Source organism: Eubalaena glacialis, chromosome 5, assembly GCF_028564815.1.
Source record: "Eubalaena glacialis isolate mEubGla1 chromosome 5, mEubGla1.1.hap2.+ XY, whole genome shotgun sequence".
Lineage (NCBI taxonomy): Eukaryota > Metazoa > Chordata > Mammalia > Artiodactyla > Balaenidae > Eubalaena > Eubalaena glacialis.
This window is the reverse complement of record NC_083720.1, coordinates 103,770,255-103,788,479: the sequence shown is the minus strand read 5'-3', so window position 1 is coordinate 103,788,479 and position 18,225 is coordinate 103,770,255. Positions and strand designations below refer to the sequence as shown.

The 18,225-nt window shown below is 40.1% G+C and overlaps 1 protein-coding gene across 6 annotated transcripts in view; it reads left to right on the top strand.

Moving 5' to 3' along the window:
- Positions 1–16,539, top strand: part of RASGEF1B (RasGEF domain family member 1B) — a 563,490-nt gene extending 546,951 nt beyond the window's left edge. For all 6 annotated transcript variants that reach the window (XM_061192412.1, XM_061192411.1, XM_061192413.1 and 3 more), the window contains 10 exons: positions 1,366–1,578; positions 2,070–2,144; positions 3,539–3,634; positions 3,751–3,853; positions 5,312–5,391; positions 5,537–5,632; positions 11,037–11,132; positions 11,502–11,625; positions 12,782–12,854; positions 15,179–16,539. In XM_061192412.1, the coding sequence (XP_061048395.1) occupies positions 1,366–1,578; positions 2,070–2,144; positions 3,539–3,634; positions 3,751–3,853; positions 5,312–5,391; positions 5,537–5,632; positions 11,037–11,132; positions 11,502–11,625; positions 12,782–12,854; positions 15,179–15,203 (981 nt within the window). In that variant the 3' untranslated portion in view covers positions 15,204–16,539. The remainder of the gene's footprint in view (positions 1–1,365; positions 1,579–2,069; positions 2,145–3,538; positions 3,635–3,750; positions 3,854–5,311; positions 5,392–5,536; positions 5,633–11,036; positions 11,133–11,501; positions 11,626–12,781; positions 12,855–15,178) is intronic.
- The last annotated feature ends 1,686 nt before the right edge of the window (positions 16,540–18,225 follow it).

Genomic DNA, 18,225 nt, shown 5'->3' with positions numbered 1-18,225 from the left:
ATACACCAGACAAGTAGAGAAGAAGAAAAGAAAGAAGGTTGTGTGTGCCTTTTTGCCTTGACTATATGAGAATTGATCATTTCCTCCTGTTTTTAATTTTCCTTGGCTTAAGTATGCATATATCTATTCATTTAAAGTTTTATAATATGCTCTGGTAAACCAAATTACTTCCATAAAGTAGATGGTTCTTAGACTTGTAGGTAAGATGCCATTTAATTTTCAGATAATTAATCTCAGAAAATGATATTGTGGTACCCTTTTAAAAGGAGCTGATTAGTTAGTAAAGCATGGACATAGGGCTTTCATCTGTAAATTCACTAGGACTGTCCTCCTTTGGAGCTGTTAACCTAAGGACCACGTTAGCATTGAAGCAGCCTGTGTGCCTTTCTTTGATAACAGGCGTCACAGTTTACCCAGAAGGATAAGTGTTAGTTTGGCAATTTTTGCCTGAAAAAGGAAGAATAAAAGAATACCCTAACTTACACATGTAACTCTACCTTAGGAATTGGTTGATTGTGGAGCTCTTTCTTGGACTTAACAACTATTTTAAAAGTCAAGAGGTTGACGTTTATCTATAATACACGCATTGCTTTAAAACCAATTTCTCTTAAGTATTGTGGCAGTAGCATGATGTAGTAACAAACAAGGTGTCACCTGGTAGTAGCATTATGGGTAGAATTGCCATGTGGAAGAGTTTGGTGGTGAACATTAGCACTGACTCATGAATGCAAAAGAAATGGACATGAACCAACTGGAAGTCAGATGCCAAAAAGGAATATCCACTGCTTTTTTTTGGTGGTAACTCACGTTATATGTGGAAGTCAGAAAGGTGGTTGGGGGCTGAGTGGGAAGTGATGGTGTATTTCTGTTAAGTAGCTGTCTGTACCCTTAGACTAATGAGATTGGGAATGCTAGAAGGAGAAAAATCTAGAAGGGGACCCTAAAGAAAAAGAATTAGGAAAAGGATGCTCTGACTTGAGATCAACACATTTTAACCTACTAAAAGAAAACCAGTACATTCCTATGCCAGCCCAGAGAACATTAGTTATATGTGGTTCTTATTATACTGGATTCCCTCAGTAGCTCATCTAAATCATCCTTGTAGTGTTTTCATGGCCCAACTTGAATTGTACTCTCAAGAGCAGCCTGAGAAAAGAACTAAATCTTACAAGTCTGACAAGACACCTTACGTGTATGTGTTTCTTTTAAACTGTTAGCGCGAAGCTGAATCCTCTAACTGCCCTCGACCAAGGTGGTTGTCCAACGTGAAGGTAAAAGCATTGAAGTACAGAGTCTCTGAGTTTGCGTAGTGGTGAAAATAGACAGGCAGAGCGAGGAGGTAATCCTTTGCTTGTTTCCTGGCAGACATATAGGAAGAACGTCCAGCAGATGATCCAGTGTCTAATCCGCAAACTTGCCGCGCTCAGCCAGTATGAGGAAGTCCTGGCAAAAATCAGCTCCACGTCGACAGATCGGCTCACGGTTCTCAAGACCAAGCCACAGTCCATACAAAGGGACATTATTACTGTCTGCAGTGACCCTTACACGTTGGCCCAGCAGCTGACTCACATAGAACTAGTAAGGCCATGGTCATCCTTGTCCTTTATAACCCACACTTGATCTGCTTTGACAACCAGACAGTGTGTTCGTCAGCAGTAATGTCGAGGGAGAGGTTAGAATAATCCAAATGGGAAATAATCTATGAAATAGCTGGAATGTGTTTTGTTTAGACATTTGAATATGACTATTTCTGATATTTGGGGAGTTCACTTTAAAATAAGTAGTAAGCAAGACTGAAGAGGAAAGAGTTTATTGACCTTCCTCATGTTCCCCCTCTAGTTAATTTTTCCATAACTCGCTCAGCCTTTTACTCTCTAGTGTAGCACTGACCCAAGCAGAAAACTGCCTCTGCTCAGACCTTGAAGATGATGACAATTTTGAGGGTTAAAGGCTTATTTCACAAGCTACATTAAAAAATGAGGGTAGTGTTAAAAGTCAGTAGACAGAACGGAAAGACCATTTCTTCTCCTTTTGTTTACTACTGTTGACCTGCTGGGTTTGTGTTTCAGGAGAGGCTCAATTATATTGGCCCAGAAGAATTTGTTCAGGCATTTGTGCAGAAGGACCCTTTGGACAATGACAAGGTAATTGGTCTACCCAGAGGTCAGCCCTGAAATTGGCAATGGGATTCTTTAGTCTATGATAGTGGGTAGAAGAGACAGAAATTGGAACAATTTTGTTTCAGGTTTTAAAAAAAAGTTTTTTTTGTTTTTCGTTAGCCATATCTGATTCATTGCATTTTTTTCTTGAGCCTGGTCTCTAAGTGCCTTGACAATATTCTTACCCTACTGCCAACTTTTAACCTCTCTTGCTCCTTATTGGGAAATTTAATAAGCAAGTAGGTGCAGGCATTTGTGGTGGTGAAGGTAGGAGATAAAAGCGTAATGGTTTTAGCAGATTAAGTCAGAAGGAAAATACAAAAGGATGCTCTGCTCATGATTCAACAGTAGCAGGGGCTGTAAAGACAGGATGCACATCCAGTGTGCTGAGGATGGTTCTTTACTGCCTTGCTTCTTGTTTTAAGGTGAATCCCTCGTGACAGGTTTGTTGCCTGATGCAGCCCATATGGAAAGAAAGTGACACTAGGCATGGGCTGTAAAACCGGTATACACACACACATAAGAAATTTTTCCCCCAGTGACCTCCAGGAAGTATTTCAAATTGTTAAGCAAAGACTGCATCACCCACTAATGAAAGCCCCCCTTTGGGAGTAGGGGCAGCAGCTGTTTTCCGCCCTTAGAATAGTTTTGCTCAGTACAGGAAGTGAAGATTAGGTTTTGCAATAGGAGGCTAGTGGACTTTTTTGAAATTTGTTTGTTTCATTTGGAAGGAAGGAAAGAGGGGTGTAATTAACCTGTTCAAGTTTGGCCTTGAACTCCTCGGAGATGAGCTTAACTTCTTTTTGTTTTTGAACAATATGTCACTCACCCTACTAAAGACCAGGATGATGTAGGCTTCCGTTTATCTACCTTGGAAGATATTTAGTTTCTTGCTACACAAAGTTCCAAAATTCTCTCCTAGACTTAATTTTAAGAGAAAATTTTCTAGTCTTCTGCGCTCTCAGCTTCTCCATGCTGTGCGGACAGCAATTGGTATTCATACCCCATTAATTAGTCAAGATCGTTTTAGAATGCAGCCAAGACCCTTTTTTTGTTTTTGAATTGTGCTTCTGAGGACAGTTCCCCCCGAGAGTAACTTAGCTTCCTGGGAGAGAAGGCACTGTCATGAATGCAGCAGAATAGATTTCTAGACCTTCGGGTTTTCACTGGGCTATACTAAGAGATTTGATATTTCTGTAAGGAGAGTCAAGAATGTTAGTGGTCCCCTCTCTCTCTCTTTCCCCTCCCAATCCCTGCTCTCATCCTAGAAAGCCTTCCTAATTCACACACTGAGAATAAAGGCCCACATCTGAAAAAATTGAGAGCCTAATACACTCTTTTTTTCTCCAACTCATCTGCTCACTTTACTTTCTCTATAGAGTTGCTACAGTGAGCGGAAGAAAACACGAAACTTAGAAGCTTACGTGGAATGGTTTAATCGTCTCAGCTACTTGGTTGCTACAGAAATCTGCATGGTGGGGAAATGAATTTTCTCTTTCTTCTAGCCCTCTATATTATCTTTTCATACTTATTTTACATCTGTTGGGTCTACGTGTTGGATAACTGCCCTCTTTTTTCTCTTTCTATACAGCCTGTAAAGAAGAAGCACCGAGCAAGGATGATTGAGTATTTCATTGACGTAGCTCGGGAGTGTTTTAACATTGGCAACTTTAATTCCTTGATGGCAATAATCTGTGAGTGTTTTCTGAGAGATATGAGTCCTTTATTTTTATAGATCCTGTGAAATGTATCCACTGAAAATTTGCAGATAGTACAGTTTTGTTAATGAAAACTGTATTGTTTAATCTAGACTTGTTTCAGAATGTCCAGAACGCTTTAAATATCCAAATTGGTACAAGTATGTATAATCTTTTTTAAGTATATAAGAATTCATGGAATACATTTAGTCAGTTTATCCTCATCTGAATATTTATGTATAAAGGCTTATATGTGAGATATGTGCCTAAATTAAGGATTTTAGAAAGTGTTTGGGTAGCTTGTGTATCAAGCATTATAGAAATATATGATCTGAGACTAAATCAAATGATTCCATCACCAAGACAAGAGGGCAGCCTGAGAAACTGGAACATTTTCTGACTACCCAAGTCACTAGTACTTATCATCCGCCGACCTTATTAGCCTAGCATATAAACTTTGCTCCTCCTCTATATCATGGGGATTTTAATGCCAGTGACTGTTCATTCTATAAACATAGGGCAGTCCCAATTCATACCTGTTTTCTTGCCACAATTATGGTTAATGACTCTTTTATTAAAAAATATTCTAATTTATATGATAAATGATATGGCTATGCTACACATTTTAGGTACTCAGTAAATATTTGCATATTTGCCTGACTCTTCAGAGTCAGGGTCAGTTTGAAGCCAGAGAATCTACCAAATTTAATTCAATAATTTTGATTCTAATAAATCCCTCCTCTCACCAATTCTTTTTTCCATTAAAAAGATTCTTTTTCCCCTTTATCTCCCCCATAAAAATACTGGCCAAGCTTCAGGTCTCTATCTGGCTTACTCCATGAAAATAGTGAACAGATGTTCATCTACATCAAAGACCTGAAAGATCCACAGTCTAGGTAATAGAAGATTATTTAATTCCCCTCTTGTACTGTTAAGAAAATGTCAAGGCAATCCATTTCACGGGAGAAAGTATTTGTAATACATCTAGCTAAAAAAGAATTTGTACTCAGAATCTATAAAGGACCCTACAAAGCAATACTAAGTAGACAAATAACCCAGTGAGAAAAAGGGCAAAATACTTGGACACTTCACAAAAGAAGATATACTGATGGCTAGTAAGTATATGAAAAGATGCTCTACATCATTAGTCATCAGAGAAATACAAGTTAAAATGAAAATCACAGTGAAATAGCATTTCACACATGGGAGTGACTGAAATTAAGAACACTAGTTGAACCAAATATTGTGAGGATGTGGACCAAGTAGAATTCTCAGACATGGGTGGTGGTATGAGATGGGACCACTACTCTGGAAAATCGTTTGGCAGGTTTTTTGTATAAAGTTAACTTCCTTCCACTTAGTAATGAACAGTTTTTCAGAACATAGGTTAGAATGACCTCTCTTATTTCTCAATTTCCACCTTCTTTTTCTCCCCCTCCATTATTAAATTGGAAGCTGGCATGAATATGAGCCCAGTCTCTCGACTGAAAAAAACTTGGGCCAAAGTGAAGACAGCCAAGTTTGACGTTCTTGAGGTATGTGGAGCTGCTGTTCTGCTGTTACGTAACATTTTGCGCCTGAATTATATGGAATTTTTTATGTGGCGTTAAAAGTAAGGTCTCGTAAACTTTCTGCAGGTGAGAAGTGTGTAGTTAATACTCTCCTCTCTTTTGTCTTCAGCATCAGATGGACCCTTCAAGCAATTTCTACAATTATCGAACTGCTCTTCGTGGGGCGGCACAAAGGTCTTTAACTGCTCATAGCAGCAGAGAGAAGGTATGTGTTTAAAGGAGTTTTATTCATAGTAGAGTTGCCATGCGTTGCACTGAAATGTGAACTACTGTACCGAGCTTCTTTTAGTTTAGATCTAAGAAAGCAAGGCCGTGTGCTGTAGACATTTTCATCACTTGCCACAGAGGGAAGGGGAGTGCTAAAGGAAGGGTGGAAGGAGGAGAGGGAAAGGGAACTTGGTGGAGAACTTTGCAAATGTTATTATTGCATTATTTAAATGATTATTTTGTAATGTGTCATAGTTGCATTTTAAGCAGTAAATATTAAGTCCTATGTTAAGATGACTAATAGCATTGGAGAGTAATTTGATTTAATGGAAGACAGACATTTACACTCTACACAAGGTGGCTGACTTAATGTAACCTTTTCTCTTAAAGAATTAGCTTACCTCCCATGGTTAAGTCATTTATGTTCAGAAAGTAGGTTAGTTGCTGTAGCATTAGGCCTGCTGTTACTAATTGGATATGTGGGTGGCAGAGAAGGTACAGCGATGATGTCTGAGAGAGGAATGATCCTCACCCTATCTGCCCTGCCCTTAAACAATTTCACATTATCTTGGATCAACTGTACTTCTGACTCAGAGGGTCCTTCATTGGCACATTGCATACATGGGAAGGAGAAGTCATTTTGACATTTGGAGATCATGTTATTTGAGAAGTAAATACCTGGTTGCAGTAAATGGGCTGATGAAGGTTGCTTGATGAAAGCTATTTTCTGCTGAGATTCTATCCATCTTCTAACTGAAACTATATCTTCAACAAATAAAAGAAAATGAGGGTAAAAAAATTTCAGGGCCTCTCAATCACTTCCCCCAAAAAGCTTCAACCACCATGATCTAAAATAAAAACAAACACAAAAAGAAACCCCGCCTTTTAAACATGCTAAATTGCTTCTCAACAAAATCCAAAATATCAGTTCTGATAATGTTTGAGAGATATTGTAAATACATTAATTTTTTTTTTTTTTTTGATAAAGAAACAAGGTCAGAGAAGGGGTGAAGCAGAGATAACTATCTCGATTTAGCCTGAGGGAGTTTACCAGCTTTTAAAGTTTACCTGCCTGGGACTTCCCCAGTGGGTAAGAGTAAGACTCCGAGCTCCCAATGCAGGGGGCCCAGGTTCAATCCCTGGTTGGGGAACTAGATCCCGCATGCAGGCCGCAGCTAAGAGTTCGCATGCCGCAGCTAAAAAATCCCGCATGCTGAAAGGAAGATCCCGCGTGCCACAACTAAGACCCAGCGCAGCCAAAATACAAATAAAATTTAAAAAGAAGGTTAAAGCTCTTTGAGAAAGAACAAGGATGAGGAAGATGAAAAAGAAAAAAATAAAGTTTTTTTTGCCCACATTCCCAGTACTCCTGTGACTACTTTGAGAAAAATCTAATCAGAAGTTTTTCAAGCTCTGGGAAATGATCACATGCATGGGAGGATCCCAGTACCCTGAAGTGTGAAGACCTGTGGGAGGCTGTCTGCAGCCTTTTCTTCACCTCTCCGTGTTGGACGCGAGGCTTTCTCTGCAGGACCTCTGTGAGTTAGAGGGCCTCTGCCTTAGCGAGGAAGAGGCTGTAGAATCATCTCTCTTGGTCAGGAGCTGTAGCACTGGCCAAAGTAATTCTGAAGTCCAGCCCTCCCACAAAGATCTCCCTGAGTGTTGTACTCATGGGACTCTAATAGCTTTTTCCGGTATTTACCCTTTCCATCATTTAACAGATTCTGTCTGCTTTAGTTTTGTTGTTTTTTAACCAGTTTCCTGGGAGCGTATGGATTGTGTTCTCTAGTTCGTAAAACAAATGATCCCACCACCAATTTAAAGAAATACGCCATTTCTTGTTCACAACTGGTCTCAAAGGCTATGAATGAAAACATCTGGGGATAAAAATTCATCTTTTATTCAAGAGAATTGGGATTCTGTTTTCTTTTTTGAAGTGAGGGTAGACTCTCTTTATTCCTAAGTCAGTTCCTATTTTAAAGTCTTCCTGGCAGCATGAATAAAGTAATATAATCTTTGCTATTCTTTGAATTATGTTTAGGTGGCCAATGTGGCACATCTCTAGGTACCATATAGAAAAAAATCTATCTTTCATATCGGGGCCATTAAATGATCTTTAAATAGCTGTTTTTTTCTGTGAGTCCTTGTGTCTCCTGGTTTTTAACCACTTCTCGTGCGGGTACGTGGTTTTCAGTCCTCTCACCGTTCCATTTCTGATCGTGGGAACTTGTTCCTGCTCATCAGCATTCATTTCTAGTTGTGGAACTGATAATGCCTTTAAGGTGTAGTTGCCAAGAATATTGTGAAAGGGAATTAGAAAAAAACATTACTACTTGAGACGTTCTCCCACTAAAGCCTTCATTGAAAGACCTCTCAGTAAACCAAACTTTTGCTCCTGTTAGTAGCCTGTACATCCACCTTCACTCTGGAAATCCGAAGTCCTTATAGTCTCCCGATTTTTTTTTTTTTTTTTTAATAAACTTATTTATTTATTTATTTTTGGCTGTGTTGGGTCTTCGTTTCTGTGCGAGGGCTTTCTCTAGTTGCGGCAAGCGGGGGCCACTCTTCATCGCGGTGCGCGGGCCTCTCACTGTCGCGGCCTCTCTTGTTGCGGAGCACAGGTTCCAGACGCGCAGGCTCAGTAGTTGTGGCTCACGGGCCCAGCCGCTCCGCGGCATGTGGGATCCTCCCAGACCAGGGCTCGAACCCTTGTCCCCTGCATTGGCAGGCAGATTCTCAACCACTGCGCCACCAGGGAAGCCCCTCCTGATTTTTACAGTGGTAGATTTATGTAGGGGCTGCACATCTGAAGGGAACCATCCCTGAGGAAATGACAAGTTGAAGAAGACTGTGAGACTTCTGTCTGGCACATGGGCATAAGGAACAGTGCAGGAATTATCATAAGGGAGATTGTTTCTATCGCTGTGTTCTTGGAAGAGTGGTTCAGACAATTAATAGTGGATCAGTCCAGCAATCCCACTTCTGGGTATTTATCTGAGGAAAACAAAAACACTACATATTTAGAAAAGATACGTGTACCCCCTTGTTCATTGCAGCATTATTTACAAAGCCAAATATAGAAACAACCTAAATGTCCATTGATGGATGAATGGATGAAGAAATTGTAGTGTGTGTGTATGTGTGTATGTGTGTGTGTCTGTATATTTGTATATATACACATATATATACATATATATAGTACATAGACATACAAGTACATATACTACAGTTTCTTTATTCCATTATATATATATGTATGTAAAATGATTCATGTGATCAGCACCACATGAATCCCACAGCCCAGCACTACAGAACAGAGCACAGAAGTAAAGTTCTTGCTTAAAAGCTGTTACACTAGGCAGATATTGCATCCTGATAATAATTCAGTCCTCATTTTCCTTACGGTGATACATCAGTAATGCTTGTCCCCTTGTATGGGGCCCATTGGTTTTGGGAGAATGCTGAATTGAGGTCAAACCTGTGTTGTTGAATTTAATCCTCACCACAAGTCAGTGAGGTACCGTTCCCACTTTAAGGTGAGGAAACTAGGCTTTCTTAGCCTTATACCAGGGGTTGGCGAACTCTTTCTCTTAGGGGCCAGATCCTAAATATTTTAGGCATTGTAAACCATACGGTCTCTGTTGCAACTGCTCGGCTCAGATGTGGTGGCACAAGAGCAGACATAGACGGCACGCAGGTGAGGGGATGAGCATGCCTGTTTTCCAGTAAAGCTGTCTGGACACTGGAATTCTAACTTCATTTAATTTCATGCTCATGAAATATTATTCTTTTGATATTTCCCCAGTCATTTAAAGATGTAAAATGTATGGCTTCTAGGCCATTCCAAAACAGGCGGTGAGATGGGCTGGCCCTCAGGCCACAGGTGGCGGACTCCTGGCTTGTACGTCCCGTCAGTTGTGGAGCCACATTTTAAACTGAGGTCTAGCAGAGCCAAAGCCCAGCACCCCCCAGTGACAAGTGGTCTTGCAAAGAAGTGAAGTTCGGGTGTGCTTTTATCCTTGTTACCATGGCTGTTTAGAGAAAAATAATAGAGATATAGTCAGTAATATTTGAAGGAGAAGGTAATGAGGGGATCTTTACGAATTCAGTTTAGAGACTTCCAGACAATAGCAAATAATTAAAAGTATATTCAAAAGGGCTGTCGAAATTGAAGATTCATTTTGGCTATTTTCAGAGATCAACGAAACAAAAAATAATCAAAGCCTATCTTTTTTAAATGACTTTAGGGGAAAATCTGAATTTCCCTCTAGAAGTGAAAATTGATACTTAATGTTTTTGCGTATGAGCCAAAATGTATGTTTTCCAGACCTGTCATTCAACTAGTATAGGTGTACCACACGAGTCATAAGCTTAGGGAACCTTCAAAACCCTGCACTTGGGTAAACAACATAGGTCCACGGTTTGTGTTTGTGGCATTATTTACATTGTAGCACATTTAGAATCTTCAAAAGCATGTCAGCCTTTGAGAGAAAGTGAAAGTTACAAAGTGGAAGAACAAAGAGCTTTGTTCTTTGTTCATTCTGGGCTTCGGAGAATTTAGAGTACTCTCTTAGAGATTATTATTTTAGATTAATTAATTAAATACCACCATATCAAACCAAAGATGTGAGGCAGGAAAGTCTTACTAAAGAAGGCTCATTGTTTTTTAAACAACCATTAATTTTAATTTGCACATTTATATTCCTCCTTCACCTGGGCCTGCCTCACAACATATTGTGCAAGGTACCACTTCGGTGATTTCCTGTGAGAACAGGTGCTTACTTGCTCTGTCACAAGAAGGCCAGGTTTACTCAACAGGAATTTTATGGCAACTATTACCAAAAACCCTGAGCTCTCACGTTATCTTGAGCAGTATCTTCAAGGGAAAAGAAAATGTTCCTCTAAGAAAAAGTTCATCTAAAATGTAGATGTCTAAATGATAAAAACAGTACAGATTCTCACAGAGAGATGGGTCACACATTTTAAGCTCTTAGTACCTGCAGTGGCAGGTATTCTATTAATATTTTGCTCTATCTAAATGAAAAGTAAGAGTTTTTAGATCTTTTTTCTTTGATTATAGCTAGAACTCTCAGATTTGATTATATGCTATTGCCCTGAGAAAAATGGGGGAAACTAGCAACAAGGTGAAGCCAATCCGCCTCCCGGTGCCACCCATCTTTGCTGCATTTTGGTTATTATAACAGCATTTTCATGTTATGAAAAACTATATAAAGAAGAAAACTGCTCTCATGGGAGGCAAAGAAAACACTGTACCTGTCTTAATTAATTATAGCCCACTCTGTAATCCAGAGTCAATGCTGTTCATTAACTTCTTATATTGTTTGATGAGAGTCTAAATGTGTATTTGCCCAAAACAAACCAGAGCTTTTTGTTTTCTCTAGATTGTGATACCATTCTTCAGTCTTTTAATCAAAGATATTTATTTCCTCAATGAGGGGTGTGCCAACCGCCTTCCCAACGGCCATGTCAACTTTGAGGTAAGGCTGCAAGATCTGAGCCCAGAGAAGGACTAGCTTCTCCAGCAACTGTAGAGAGCCCAGGCCATCTAAGCTGCTTCTGAGTTTCTCGAGCCAAGTTTTCTCTTTCCCTACTGATTTGTAAGAAGATAACAATGCTGACTAGAATAAATTAGCTGCACCATTATTATAAATTATTATCCAGAGGTACTTGAGTAAATTTTTACCTCTACCTAGCAAATATCTATTGCTAATTTTTATTAAATTAAGAAAATTGTGGAGTTCAGAGGATTAGAAGCCAGAGGAGAACATTAAATGGAGTGGTCTCATCCAAGCTCATGATTTTTGATAACTGCCTTTAAATTCAACTTTCATTTTATTCTTTTCTAGAAATTTTGGGAACTGGCCAAACAAGTGAGTGAATTCATGACGTGGAAGCAAGTGGAGTGTCCATTTGAGAGGGACCGGAAGATCTTACAGTACCTGTTCACAGTACCAGTCTTTAGTGAAGATGGTGGGTAGCCTGTTCAGCCGGGGCCGCCACCAGCATCCACAGACCCTACGATCAGGAAATCAGCATATAAATGCTGGGTGCCTGGTTCCTCATGTAGTATGAGGCCTGTCTTCTGACTTAGTCCATCTTAAGAATTTTCTGTTGCACAGAAAACCGTATGATTTATCCCTAAAATATTTGAGTCAGGCACTCACTATTCACCAATAAGCAGTACGTTTCTGTGTTTAAACATTCTTTATAATATTAGATCTGCAGAGCTTTGGGCGCAAATGGAAAGTTATTGAAGGATTATTTGCCCTTGTTTAGTCTTGCTTTAATGGAGAAAAAAGGTTTTTCATGATACGTTGACATTCAAGGTAATTTGAAAAACAAAACAATTGCTAGCCCCTGCTGTTTGTCAAAACAAACAGTGGAAAGTCTTAACCTGTTAAAACATGAGGGAATTTGAGGCAGAAACAGTGATTGTGTACAAAAAAAATTGACCAGAAATTTAAAGTTTGTCAAAGACTTGGGGATTGATTATATTAATCTGTTATATCCTAATATTATAGAAATCAATAGCATTATTAACTATTTCTCATAGTAGATTGGTAGTGTTTGTGATAATGACAAAGAACATTTTGAATTAATATGACCCATTCCAGAGGGGACTTGATTATTATTAGCCTCTACAAACAGGATTAATAACAAGCTTTTAAATTTTTGGAATTCTTTTTGACTTAATATTAAAGAGAAAAACATTAGAAGAGTGAAAAATTGGCCTAGAAAACCTGAGTTTTTACCTGCTAAAATGTCTTTTAAAAAGCTAACAGAAAAGGCTCCCCTTCCTATCCCCCTTCTTTATAAAGAACATAAATGTGAGTGTATGATCGCATCCTGTGGCTTGCCTTTTTAAGCTTTTTTTGCCTCATAAATTGTCTTAGTTAACCAAGTGCCTTTTTGGCCTAAGAGGCCCTTGGGGTTTTGTTGAGATGGTCAGTCAGGGGCAAAGTGTGGTATTCTGTGTTCTTAAAGCTCCCCGGTTGTAATTTGATATTTTAAAGAGTGTGTTTTGCTGTAGGGTTTGGTTCAGGTTGAATGGGGGATGGATGGAGGTGGGTAATGTATCAGGAAAAGGCTTCAGCGTTAATGCATTCGTACTTTTGGTTGATTGTAGCTCTCTACTTGGCTTCCTATGAGAGTGAAGGACCTGAAAACCATATAGAGAAAGACAGATGGAAGTCCTTAAGGTGGGTCTCATTGCTTCTCATTGCTGTACAGATCTAATAAAGACGTTGGCCTTAAGTGAAGAAAGCCGCGTGCTTGTCATAGGGAGTCCCTGCCTGCGTGTTCCAAGTCCTCTCTGTAGCTTATCTCCTGTTAACTGAATCTTTGTGGCTTGGAATCCTCATCGCCATCCTTCAGTTTTATTGTCTTTTTTTTTTTTTTACTACTGGCAGATATATAGTGACTCTGTTCTTCTTTCTCCCATTATTTTATGGAATGAGGAACTGAAATTACCCTGTGGTATGTTAAAAAGGGCACTGACACATTTTCTTCATCTAAAAGATAAGAAGTTCAGACTGTATTTCTGAATAGTTCTAACAGTAAAATCTTATTTCACCTGAGATCAAAGAGACCCAAGTACCAGCTGGTTCAGTAAATTGGAGTGTGTCACTTATCGACTAGATCTTGGTCCCCTCTTTGGTTTGGGAGAGAGTTGGGACTTTAAATGTAATACAGAATCTCTCCAAATTTAAAAATGTTGTTAATCTATTAGTATTTTCAAACAAAACTAGGATAGGTAAGTTTGTATTTTAACCATCTGAGATGCTTTAATGGGCAAAAGTAGCCCAGGATATAGTATTACTATAACCAAAATTGCTATATGTGTATCTCTACTAAGAGACTCTGGGAACATGTGCCTCTTTTTTTTTTTTAATATTTATTTATTTATTTGGTTTCACTGGGTCTTAGTTGCGGCAGGAGGGCTCCTTAGTTGTGGCTCACGGGCTCCTTAGTTGCGGCATGTGAGCTCTTAGTTGCAGCATGCACGTGGGATCTAGTTCCCTGACCAGGGATCGAACCCAGGCCCCCTGCACTGGGAGCGTGGAGTCTTATCCACTGTGCCACCAGGGAAGTCCCATGTGCCTTTTTGTACCAGGTTGACAAGCCCATTTTCTCTTCTTCCCATAGTCACTTGGGAGCCTTCATTAACTTGATCTTGGGCTAGGTTTCATGAGCCAGGGTATCTAAGATGTATTTGGTTTTGTGTGATTTTATTTGTTTCAAAGGAAAATTTAGGCGTTCTTTGAACCTTTCATTGAGGAGGGATGAGGTACAGAGAGGCATTGGAATTATTATGCTTACAACAGGTCATGGTGACAGGCAAAGGATTGGAGATGTTTCTTCTTTTCCCTACCACTGTGTGAGCCCTTGAGGGGGAGCACAGGGTCTTCCCTCACATGTGCCGCAGCTCTGGACCTGCTCCTGTGCTGTTGAGGAAGGACGTTGGGTTACTGCAGGTGTTGGCTGAGGCCGAGCACCCCCAAAGAGGATAAAAAAGAAGTACGCTGTGATCCTTTGCAAAAGGATCTATCCACATATGCTAAGTGGATAGATACTAAGGCTCATCATTCTAGAATGATAGTACCTGCCTGAAAACGTGTACACACATTAGCTTTGCAGGCAGTAGGATATTTTTACATAGATGCTTCTCCTGCTGGTCCAAGAGTCACTCATTCAGACACTTGGGTTCAGCAGTGGCAATGACAAATACACCTGTGAGGGGAGACACCTTTCTTGTCGCTTGATGTTTAAATGCTCTCAGTGGGCACCGAATGTGAACTCATTCAGATTTACTAAGTATCCCATCTGCCATGAGACCAGTATGGTTCTAAAAGCTTTTTATCATTAATGACCTTTGTTTGTGTGTGTGTGTGTTAATATAAAGCCACTCAAGGTATAGATTTACCTGTAAACAAAGTTTTGGCCATCTCCACTAATATATATTTATTTTAAGTGACTAACGGTTCTCCCAGAAAACCTGAAGGACTTCAATGCTTAATATTTTTCTGTCCTTCTTTAAAATTATTTTTAATTAATTTATTTTTTATTAACGTATAGTTGATTTACAGTGTTTTAATTTCAGGTGTACAGCAAAGTGATTCAGTTATATATATATTCTTTTCCAGATTCTTTTCCCTTATAGGTTATTACAAAATATTGAGTATAGTTCTTTGTTGTTTATCTGCTTTATATATAGTAGTGTGTATATGTTATTCCCCAAATCCTAATTTATCCTTCCCCCCACCTTTCCCCTTTGGTAACCATCAGTTTGTTTTCTACGTCTGTGAGTCTATTTCTGTTTTGTAAATCAGTTCATTTGTGTCATTTTTCTAGATTCCACATATAAGTGATACCATATGATATTTGTCTTTGTCTGACTTACTTTAAACTATGTAAAATCAAACTTCAAACATGGGAAAGATGAAACTAGAATTAGGTGAGGATTTTCATCCTCATTCAGATCATTTGCCACCTTCCTTCTTATCTTATCTTCTTTATTACTCAGGTCCAGCCTCCTGGGCAGAGTTTAACACACGGGATGCTGGCTGCTGCTAGCTGCTGCGTTCAAGCAGATCATCGAGGGGCTGGCCTTTGTTTTCGGGCATCTAGTGCCACAGAAAATCGTGAAGTCCCTGCAAGCACGCTCCCTCAAGAGCAGATGGGGACCTTATTCCCCACAGCCGACAGATTGACTCAAATTTTGCGAGACTGAAATGTTCACTGAGGACACTTGAGAAAGAATCCTCTAAAGATCCCAGCTCTGCAATGATTCATCTCCTGGAATTTCCATGTGAATCACAGCTCTGCACCTGGATGGAGCTTTCTTTTGTGTGTGTGTGTGTGTTTTTTAATTTGGTTCAACATTTGCTGCTAATGGGACTTGCCCAGCTGAGTGCTGGCTCTTAGGAAGCCCATGTTTCTTTGTTAACTTAAAAGAAAAAGGGAGAAGTGGGGGGGGAAGCAAGCCCTCCATTTAGATCCCAAACTGCAGCTCAGTGGCATTGCCGGGAGGGGTCAGGCTGGCTGGATGCCAACTGCGGACTTTGTTTCCCTGAGCGCGGGCTGTGTTGTGAATTCCCCTCCTCCCTCTTCCTACAAGGTTTTGAGTTGGCTGCTGGTTAGCAAACTCCTTTTTACCCATATAAGTTATTTAATATAATAATGAAGCTAACACTGTGGTAGGAAAATAGCCACTAGAAAAAAAAGCAGAGTTTGTCATTGGACTGTGTAACATTCTAGAAGGACCTTCTGTTTTCTTTACCCTTCTGAGCTGTTTACAACTGACCACTGTGTTCTACAGATGTGTTTTTCAGTAGTTTTTTTCTTACTTAGTTTTCCATGATGCCTATTTTTTTTTTCCTTTTGTAAATTTAAATTATCTGACTTTAAGGGTCTTGGGAAAAAACCCATGGCCTAATTACAGTTTAATTTTTTAAACAGACTTATTTTTCACTACCTTTCATAGTCTGTTGGCGACTAAACATGTGAACAGAGAACAAATTGGAAAAGATAACCCCCGCCCACGAGAGCAGTGAACAAAACAAATGAAAAACATCTTGCTGTTGACTCAGAGGTCGAACTAATTGTGAAATAGTTCACCTTGTTAAACATCTAAATAAATCTGTAGTGGCTCTGCAAACAGCCATTATATTTATTTACTCTAGGAAAAACTGTAGTAGTAAACTGTGCTAATGAAAAAAAAAAAAAAAACGACATCATGTTCAAAACAGAGATGTATTTGCAAACTTAATGACATGGTTTCAAAAACACAGAGCATGTCTGTATGCTGCACGGCATCTCAGCAGACCTAAAATGTCTCCAAGCTGTCCCTTTACAACCATCAATATATTTGACACTCTGCGGCCAGGAGTTGTGGTGTCTTTGTTTTCTTTAATGGATGGGGTTGGTGGGGGGTGTGGGGGGAGCTTCAGTCTCAGTCATTCAACTCAAGTGACTGGCTGAAAATGTGTCTGTCTTTGGGGAAGTGGCCTTTAGGCGTATGTGCGTGGGCCTTGACTTTTTGAAACTCAATCATAGTAAACAGTTAATAAGCATCACTTGCCAGGCACTTCCAAGTGTTCGGCCTGGATCATCATCTTCGCTTCTTAGGCGTGGAAACAGGCATACTAATAATAATAATAATTTGTCCGCGGCCGTATAACTAATGAGAGACACAAAGATTTGAACTAGACCTTTAATTCCAGAGCCCAGCCTTGAGATCACACTGCCAAACCTTCTGAGACTTCGGTATAACCTTCAAGCTTGCGAGGAACCTGGGGATCTTGCTGACCTGCACATGTGCATTCTGTAGGTCTGGGGTGGGACCCAGGCAATGTTGGTGCTGCTGGTCCTGGAATCCTGGGAGCGGGGCTCCCTGCAGCACTGCTGCCTAGTCCCTGCCTTGCCTTTCCCTGAACTCTGCACCCTGCGTGTGTTGCCATGACAGCAACAATGTCCATCTTTCAGCCTTCTATGTCTGGGGGTCTTCAAATGATGGGCTGCTGGCCAAATCTACCCCTTTTGTTTGAGCCACAAGGTGACAATTGTTGAAAAAAATGGAAAGGAGTATTTCATGATACATGAAAATTACATGAAATGCAAATTTCCATGTCCATAAATGAAGTGTTTGGAACACAGACACATTCATTTGCTTACACACTTTCTCATGGCTGCTTTCTGCTACAAATCAGAGTCTTGCAGTTGCAGCAGAGACTGGATGGCCCACAGAGCCTCAGATATTTTCTCTCTGCCCTTTACAGAAAGAAAGTTTGCTGACCTCTACTCTCTAACTGGTTGTTCTGAGCATTACAATGAGTTTGCAAAAATGCTCTAAGGTGTCTATTAAGGCATTAGATACATAAATGTGGCTACTGAGAAACTTTTTCCTAAAGTGGTATTAGGCTTAACAAATTAGGGATTCTTAGAGATTCTAAGGCTATTTAAACAAAAAGTCTTCACAGAAAGAGTTACCATTCTCATACCTGTCTCTTGTTTTCATGTCCAGATAAGCCAGCGGTTTAAACCAGGTACTAACTTATCTGTGGAAATCAGTCACCATTCTCCTCTGTGCCCCGTCTGTGGGTTTGGGTCTAGGTGCGTAGATCATTTCTGTGGCCGGGTGGAAGCCTGGGTAAACACAAGCATAAGCAGCATCACGTGATGTCAGCCCCTAGAGGTGGATTCAGGAAGAGTTCTGTCCAGGTACGCCCTGAATTCCTAAGCAGCAGGCTCTGAGCTGAGGCCGGAGGGGGCCTCACAACAAGCTGGGTTGGGTGGGGAAGGAAGAGAGCTCCTTTCACAATTTGAAGTGTCCCTTGTTTCTGAGGACACAGGCCCGAGTTCCCCAGCTGTGGCCCGCCTTTCATCTAACAAAGAAAATCATTGGAAAAGGGTTGACTTGCCTCTCTCTTTGAAGGTTTTCAGCTTTCCCTCTCCACTGGACCCGGCTCTGACACCCCTGCCATTTCCTCACCCCTCCCGTACCTTTAGCACACTTTTGCTTCTTTCTGTACTTTCTTTTTCCAACTGCCCCCATCTGCCTCCTGCACTTAG